This window comes from Lithobates pipiens, unplaced genomic scaffold, assembly GCF_037356315.1.
Source record: "Lithobates pipiens isolate NorthernLeopardFrog02 unplaced genomic scaffold, aLitPip1_a1.2 Scaffold_19, whole genome shotgun sequence".
NCBI lineage: Eukaryota > Metazoa > Chordata > Amphibia > Anura > Ranidae > Lithobates > Lithobates pipiens.
The window spans coordinates 43860336-43868879 of NW_027507764.1; the positions used below are offsets into that span (position 1 = coordinate 43860336).

The window sequence follows — 8544 nt, forward strand, 5'->3', positions numbered from 1 at the left end:
CTATTGGTGAGAGAGGGGGCGGCGCACGTGCGCCTTATGGATGCACTGTCACTGGATTTCACTGCACACTTTGAGCTTCTCACAATGTGCGTTAGAAGCTACAGCAAGTCAGATAGAGTCCGTCTCATTTCCTAGCTAGAGGATGTCCAGCATCATCTAGCTTTTTCTTCCCCAGCCTGTCACCCCCCGATAAAGCATAATCCAATTTTTTGTATCAGTGAAAGTAATTCTACCCGATCTTCTAAAGCAGCCACATACTTCCTGGATCAGGTAAATTTGGCTGCGCCACAGCCAACCTGCAACCACATGCAATGCAGGTCAGCATTTTGAGGATTGAAGCAGACGGTGAGGAGGTGACCCACTGTTGATAAGCTTTCAGAGGGCCGGTGTTCTGCCCAATTGAGTCCGACCATCGATATGTGTCCGTTCCGTACTGCGCATGCGCAGTACAGAGCAGACGAAGCTTCGGAAAATCTCCGAAGCTGAACGGCGTCTGCGCCGTGAGTGGAGGAGGTAGCCCCACTATCCAAGCGGACATAGGGTTTAGAATTTTAGAGGGCCCCTCGCGGGCGAGCTTCGCTCGCCACGCTTCGGGCTCGGCCTCGCTGCGCTCGGCTCTTTTTTATTCTAACTCTATGTCCACTTGGATAGTGGGGATAGAACCTGGACTCACGGCGCAGGCGCCGTTCGTCCTCGGCAATTTTCGGAATCTGTGCTCCTGTGTACTGCGCATGCGCAGTACGCAGAGGACAGCATCTGATGGAGGACCCTATTTTACAAGACACCGGCAGTCTAGCTGCACATGTGAAGGAGCCTGTAGAAGTTCAGTAACTTGAATAAGTTCCCCATTACTAAGCTCCAGGGAAGGGGGGGGGGGGGGGGAGTAAAGTGTGGCCTGGCAGGAGCCCAGGCTGAGGTTGTCTCTCCTGCCATCGTACTACTCGTGGTGGATGTGCGGCATCAGGGATCCCTTCCCCCCCCCTCTCTCTTGAATAAGTAGAACTTGGCTATGCCTTTTGAGCGGTCAAACTCAATAACTCCAACTTTATCTTGTTGTGTGTTTTCCAGGATGATGTTCAGCTTCAAGAAAACGTGCAAGAAGCATCCGCCATCATTGTGGCTCTCCTCAAAGACCGGAATCCTGTGCTCACCGGGCAGATATTGGTCGCAGGAAAATAATGTGGAAAAAAATATGCAACTGGTGAACTACACTGCAAATGTTCAGCCACTTCCAGTAACTGTTATTATTAGGGTTGTCCTGATACTAGGATCGATATCAGTGCCGATGCTGAGCATTTGCCTGGGCACTTGTACTTGGGCAAATGCTCTGATGCTTAATCCGATACCTGGACAGTCAGGGGTGATTGCGGAGGAGTTACAATCACCAATCTCCCTGTATAGATTTCAATAAAGCAGCTGACAGCCGATTCTCCTCCTCTCCCTCCCGTGGCTTTCGGCTGCTTTATTGAAATCTATACAGGGAGATCGGTGATTGTAACTCCTACCCAGCACCGCACCAATCCCCCCTGACTGTCCCCCATATCTTCCTCCAGTCCCCCTCCGTGCTCTTTGATCCCCCTCTGTCCCCTCTGTCCTCAATCTGTCAGGATGGAGAGCGGAGGAAGGAGCCAGTAAATATGTCATTTACCGGCTCCTTCCTTTTCCAAATGCACAGAGTCAGTGATCACTGTTCATTCATAACTGTCACTGAGCATCATAAACTGTGTTCACGATACTTTGGTTTATGAATGGAGAGGAGGTGCTCCTCTCCATTCATCTTCAGTGCGGCTGAGGCTGCAGAGGAAAGGGAAATCTGTGTCCTCAGTCTCTTTCCTTGTTAAGACCTCTGATATCTCACCAAAGCCACCTCCCAACAGGGCTAATAAAATTTGTAAAAAAAACAGTCCATGCATCATCAGTGCTACATATGACGTGATGACGTACGACGAGACTAGAAAGGGAAGTTCAATATTCAGTAGCCAATAGCTGCCCTTGCGTCGTATTTGGTCCGTCGGACCAGCATACAGACGAACCGTTTTCCCAATAGGAATTGAGTCCATGGGACAGATTTGAAACATGTTCTATTTCTAGGTCCATCTGAATTTTTGAAGAAAAAAGTCAGATGACGCCCACACACGATCAGAATATCCGTCGGAAGCACTGCTATAGTGCATACTAAAAAAAAAAAAAGAAATGTTTGCTGTGTGCCGATAAAGTGTTCAGATTTGGCTTGAAGAAAAAGTGGCAACCCTAAGGTTGAGCATCATGTAGCTTTTTCTTCCCTGGTCTGGCCCTCCCCTTTCATTCGTTGGATTTTTGGTTCAATCGAGGAGACTCAGCATCACATGTGGGCATTACCCAGGGGGGTCTGCATGCAAATACAGCCCACTCCTCCAGACTGGTATCCACCCATCAAGGCATATTGATGTTTGAATAACTCCTCCCACTCCAACAATCAATGTATATTATTCGCATAACTCCTCCCACTCCACCCATCAATGCTTATTGATATTTGCATAACTCCTCCCACTCCACCCATCAAGGCATATTTATATTTATTTCATATTTATATTTGCATAACTCCTCCCACCCCGCCCATCAATGCATATTGATATTTGAATAACTCCTCCCACTCCACCCATCAAGGCATATTGATATTTGCATAACTCCTCCCACCCCACCTAGCAATGCATATTGATATTTGCATAACTCCTCCCACTCCATTTAGCAAGGCATATTGATATTTGCATAACTCCTCCCACTTTTGGTGTCCGGGCTGGGAACTCTGGATAGGAGTACTGAGGCAGGGTGCTGTGATGTTTTTAGGAAGCCATGTACAAAACTGCCTTGTATAGAGATGCACAGAGACCCAGTGAGGCTGTCATCTCTAGGTCTAAAAAAAAAAAAAGTATGTCATGAAAAAGGAAGGCTAAAAAAAATAAAAAAATGTCAATAGCATGTTGATGTGTCAGGGAAGGCAAAATCCGAGCAACTTAAAGTTCAGCTTCACCCCTCCAAGGTTCACCTTCCCTCCTGTTCTGGGTTGAACGATAACCAATCATCCAACCCACTTCCTCTGAGCCCGAGGTGTCATTGACACACCCCCTGGGGCTGTGTCACCACATCAGCCTGGGCTTACAGTACACTATTTCAGAGAGTAGTGATGATGTCATAATGTCTGTCCTCTGCTGCAGCTAGAATAAGAGTAAGGCCTGGTTCACATCTTTGGCATTTTTAGTGCTTTTTGCATTTTGCAGATTTGCACTACAGAATGTGTTCCATAGGAATAACATGTTAAATGGACTGCAGTGCAAACCTGCAAAATGCAAGAAGCACTAAAAATGCTATAGGTGTGGATCAGGCCGAAGACCCCAAGCATCATGTGACCAGCCAAAAAAACTCCTGGATTTAAAGTGGTTGTGAACCCCCCGATTGTCACTTTTACCTATAGGTAGTGGAAATATCTCCTAAACGTGCGAAGATATTTACCTTGTAGTGCGCCGATGATGTCACACGCGCAGCGAAGAAACGGACCTCGGAGAGTGACGGAGGCCAGTCACAGGACCCGGAGTGCACAGCCCGGGAAGGAAGAGGGGCGAAGATGGATGCGACCACCAGCGGGGGACAACGTGGGTTTCCCTTGCAGATAAGTGCCACATAATGGGCTAGTATTTGAACTGATGGGGCCGGGGCCCAGTACAGGAGGGCTGGCTGTACTACCGTATCAGCAGCCCTGCCCCTCAGCACACTGCTTACTGAGGGGGGGGGGGCACTTGTAGAATAGGCACTGGCAGGGGAAAAGAAGGTAAGCGGGTGCTCTGTGCAATACAATTGCACAGAGCAGGTAAGTATAAGATGTTTGTTATTTTAGGGGGAAAAAATTAGCCGTTATAACCACTTTAGGCATAAAAACTTTTAAATAAAAACACTGTGGGGAAAAAAAGTGTTGTAAAGGGGGTTTCACCTTGAATTAATGTATTATTAAGCTCCTATTCTTTTCATTTGTTCATTATTGTACCTGTTGAACTGGAAAAATGTAAAATGTTTACTAAATATATTTGAAAAATTTTTGTAACACTACTAATCTCAGACATTAATTTTATGACATGGTGGCTACTATTTAAAGCTGATCTGTAGCCGACCCCAATAAAGTTATATTTATATTTCTGATGCCCAGTTGTCAAATGTATTTATTACTTCTGGATTCCCAGACTTGAAATCTCATGTAGTCACCCCTATATAGACCACACCGGGCAGCGGAGGAATGTCTGTGACCACTATGTGTAGAGGCCCCTGTGTGTTTGAATAGTGCCGTCACTGATACACTCCAAATTCTCATCCAAAGTAATAACATTTACAGAGCATGTAGGGGGCAGTATAGGGTGGGCAGAGCATGTTTTACTAATTCTTTCTCCAGATCAGTTCCTGTATTACTTCACTGTGACCAGACAGTTAACGATCTGCCCGTTAACAATTGTAACAATTCTTGACACAGTAGGTAAGGTTGAATAATGACAATAGCCCATCCAGTTCAACCTGTGTAGGTGTACTTGTGTTAGTGTCTATAATTATTTCCCATATCCCTGTATGTTGTGTTCTTTAACCAATTCAGCCCCGGAAGTTTTGGCTGCTGAATGACCAGGCCATTTTTTGCGATTCGGCACTGCATCGCTTTAAAGCAGGAGTAAACCCGCTGAAGTTTTTTTTTTTTTTTTTTCACCTGCAAAGGCCCCGATATCTCAGACGATCCACGCCGAGGGAGCTGACATGTTCCCTCGGCGTGTCTTCCTGGTATCGCGGCTCCGGCGCTGTGAGTGCGTGGAGCCGCGATATCGCCACTCCCGCGCATGCCCGTGGGAGATTTCTTTTCGGCAGGGTCCAGCGTCTGCCGGACGTTCAGCCGAGAATCCCCTGTGTGCATACGCCTCTGCAGTCAGCGGCGCATTGCGAGGGGAATATCTCCTAAAGCGTTCAAAAAATGACTATACAACCACTTTAACTGACAATTGCACGGTCATGTGACACTGCACCCAAACAAAATTGACGTCCTTTTTTTCCCACAAATAGAGCTTTCTTTTGGTGGTATTTGATCATCTCTGTGCTTTTTATTTTTTGCACTACAAACATAAAAAGAGCGACAATTTAAAAAAAAATAAACGCAATATTTTGTACATTTTGCTATAATATTTATGCACATTTTTTGTTTAAAAAAAGAAATTTTTTTTCTCAGTTTAGGCCGATATGTATTCTTTTACATATTTTTGGTAAATAAAATCACAATAAGCGTATATTAATTGGTTTGGGCAAAAGTTATAGCGTCTAAAAAATAGGGGATAGATTTATAGCATTTTTATTATTTTATTTTTTTACTAGTAATGGCGATCTGCGATTTTTATTAGGACTGCGACATTATGGTGGACACATCAGACACTTTTGACACATTTTTGGGACCATTGTCATTTATACAGCGATCAGCATTATAAAAATGCACTGGTTACTGAAAAAATGTCACTGGCAGGGAAGGGGTTAACACTAGGGGATGACCAAGGGGTTAACTGTGTTTGCTATGTGTGTTTCTATCTGTAGGGGAAGGGGACTGACATAGAGGAAATGACGGATCGTGATTCCTAACTAATAGGAACTCACGATCTGTCTCTCCTCACAAAACAGAACAGGCATTTGTGTGTTTACACACACACGTAACTTGTTCTGCCTCTCGTCGGCGGTCATCGCGGCCACGAGCATCGGCACCCCCGCGGTACAGCGGGCACGTGCACGCGCCTGCTATCCCGATCCCACGAGCTGACATATAGCTAAGATGGCTCGTGGGATTGCGCCGACCTGCTGCCGTAAAATGACGGCGAGTGGTCGGCAATCGGTTAAGATGCACATCTAATGCCGCGTACACACGTAGCAGATTAACTTTCTGCCGGACGTTCCGAACGAGCTACCTGCCCACACACGGTACTTTTGCAGCGGACTAATACGGCGTACTAAGTCCTCCGGACTATCTGCCGTACTTTTGAAATGAACGGACTCGCCCACACACGCGGAGGAAAATCCGCTCATTTTGAGCGTGTCTCCATGTAGCCGGGGCCAGCGAATGAGGCGTCGCTGGCCCCGTCACCTGGTATGGACTTAAAGGGGAATCCCTACGCCAAAAAATCGGCGTGGGGGTCCCCCCCAGATCCATATCAGACCCTTATCCGAGCACGGCCCCCCCCCCCCCTGAGCGGTACCAGGCCGCATGCTCTCAACATAGGGGGTGCCTTGGGGAAGGGGGGGGCGCGCAGCTCCCCCACCCCAAAGCACCTTGTCCCCATGTTGATGAGGACAAGGGCCTCTTCCCGACAACCCTGGCCGTTGGTTGTCGGGGGCTGCGGGCGGGGGGCTTATCGGAATCCGGAAAGCGAAGGAGGCGTCACTGGCCCCGGCTACCTGGAGCCGCGCTCAAAATGAGCGGACTTTTCTCTGTGCGGGAAAAGTCAGTTAATTTCAAAAGTACGGCAGACTGGCACACACATGACCGAAATGCGAGTCCGGCGGACAGATTGGAGTGCAAAACTACTTTCTTAGACTTGAGTCCACCGGGCTTTTCCACCAGATTGTTTGATCGTGTGTATGAGGCATAAGAGTCTCTAAAAAATATGCATACTCCCAGACACCACCAATTATGGAAGGGAGTTCCACATCCTTTTTTCCATGACGGTGAAAAACCCCCTACACAGCTTAAGGTTAAACCGCTTCTCCGATCTCATTGTGTGGCCCCGTGTCCTCTTACACTCCCTGGGTCTGAAACTTTTTTTTCCTACACAGGGATAACCATTGAGGTATTTGGAAATCTCTATCATGTCCCCTCTCAAGTGTCTCTTATGTTTGATGGGAGCTTTTTTCGGAAATTCTGACCGTGTGTAGGCTCCATCTGACATTTTCCATCAGAATTTCCGTCACACAAAATTTGAGATCTGGTTCTCAAATTTTCTGACAACAAAATCCGTTGTCACAAATTCGGATCGTGTGTACACAATTCCGACGCACAGTTCCTCGCATGCTCGGAATCAAGCAGAAGAGCCGCACTGGCTATTGGCCTTCATTTTTCTTGGCTCGTCGTAAGTGTTGTACGTCACCAATTTCCAACCAACTTTGTGTGACCGTGTGTATGCAAGACAAGTTAGAGCCAACATCCGTCTGGAAAAAATCCATGGATTTTGTTGTCGGAATGTCCGATCGTGTGTACGGGGCATTAGAATACATTTAGTGCTTGTAGTCATTTCTCGTAATTGAGGTCCTCCAAACCCCTTATTCATTTAGTCTCCCTTCTTTGGGCTCTCTCCTGCTTCAGCACATCCCTTCTGAGGACTGGTGACCAGAACTGGACTAAATACTCCAGATGTGGTCTAACCAAAATTTTATAAAGTGGTAGAATTATAGTTTTATCCCTGGAGTGTATCTCCTTTTTTATGCATGCTAATATTCTGCTGGCTTTGGTAGCTGAAGCTTGACATTGAATGCTATTGCTCAGTCTATCTTCTTCTAAGACCCCCAGATCTTTCTCCATCCTTGATTCCCCCAGCAGTTTTCCCCCTAGTGATTAGTTTGCGTTTAAGTTTTTAGCCCCCTAGTGCATTACTTTACATTTCTCCATATTAAACCTCATTTTCCATGTAGTTGCCCACTCTATTATTTTGTTCAGGTCTTTCTGTAAAATTTCTTTATCCTGATGTTGTTATTGCCCTGCATTCGGATGCATCTGAATGTCCAAAAGATGCAAAATTTGGCCGAATTTCGATTCGTTACGAAATTGCACAAGCCTAGCAGGTATACTGCAGGAGGTGGTCAGAAATTGTAGGCATTGCTAAAAAGATGGTCAGAGACTGTGGGCATAGTATGGGACATGGTCAGAGATCACCACAATAATACAGGGAATAGTCTGGTTGTGGGCATATTGGAGGAGATGGTTGTGGGCCTAATATAGGAAGTGGTCAGAGACTGTGGACATATTAAGAAGGATGGTCAGATTGTGGGCTTAATACAGGAGAATGGTGACAGCAGGTATACTACAGGAGATGGGAAGAGGCTGTGGAAATACTAAAGGAGATGGTCAGAGACTGTAAACACACTATGGGAGATGGTCAGAGATTGTGTGCATACTACTGGAGACAGAGGTTGCAGACATTCTAGAGAAGATGGTCAGAGGTTGCAGGCATACTACAGAAGATCAGAGGTTGCAGGCATACTACAGAAAATCAGAGGTTGCAGGCATACTACAGAAGATCAGAGGTTGCAGGCATACTACAGAAGATCAGAGGTTGCAGGCATACTACAGAAGATCAGAGGTTGCAGGCATACTACAGGAGAAGATCAGAGGTTGCAGGCATACTACAGGAGAAGATCAGAGGTTGCAGGCATACTACAGAAGATCAGAGGTTGCAGGCATACTACAGGAGAAGATCAGAGGTTGCAGGCATACTACAGGAGAAGATCAGAGGTTGCAGGCATACTACAGGAGAAGATCAGAGGTTGCAGGCATACTACAGAAGATCA

General features: G+C 46.4%; 1 protein-coding gene across 3 annotated transcripts in view; it reads left to right on the plus strand.

The window, feature by feature from the left end:
* The window catches only part of CRPPA (CDP-L-ribitol pyrophosphorylase A), a 337629-nt gene extending 333457 nt beyond the window's left edge, over positions 1–4172 (plus strand). For all 3 annotated transcript variants that reach the window (XM_077490700.1, XM_077490701.1, XM_077490699.1), the window contains one exon: positions 1069–4172. In XM_077490700.1, the coding sequence (XP_077346826.1) occupies positions 1069–1179 (111 nt within the window). In that variant the 3' untranslated portion in view covers positions 1180–4172. The remainder of the gene's footprint in view (positions 1–1068) is intronic.
* The last annotated feature ends 4372 nt before the right edge of the window (positions 4173–8544 follow it).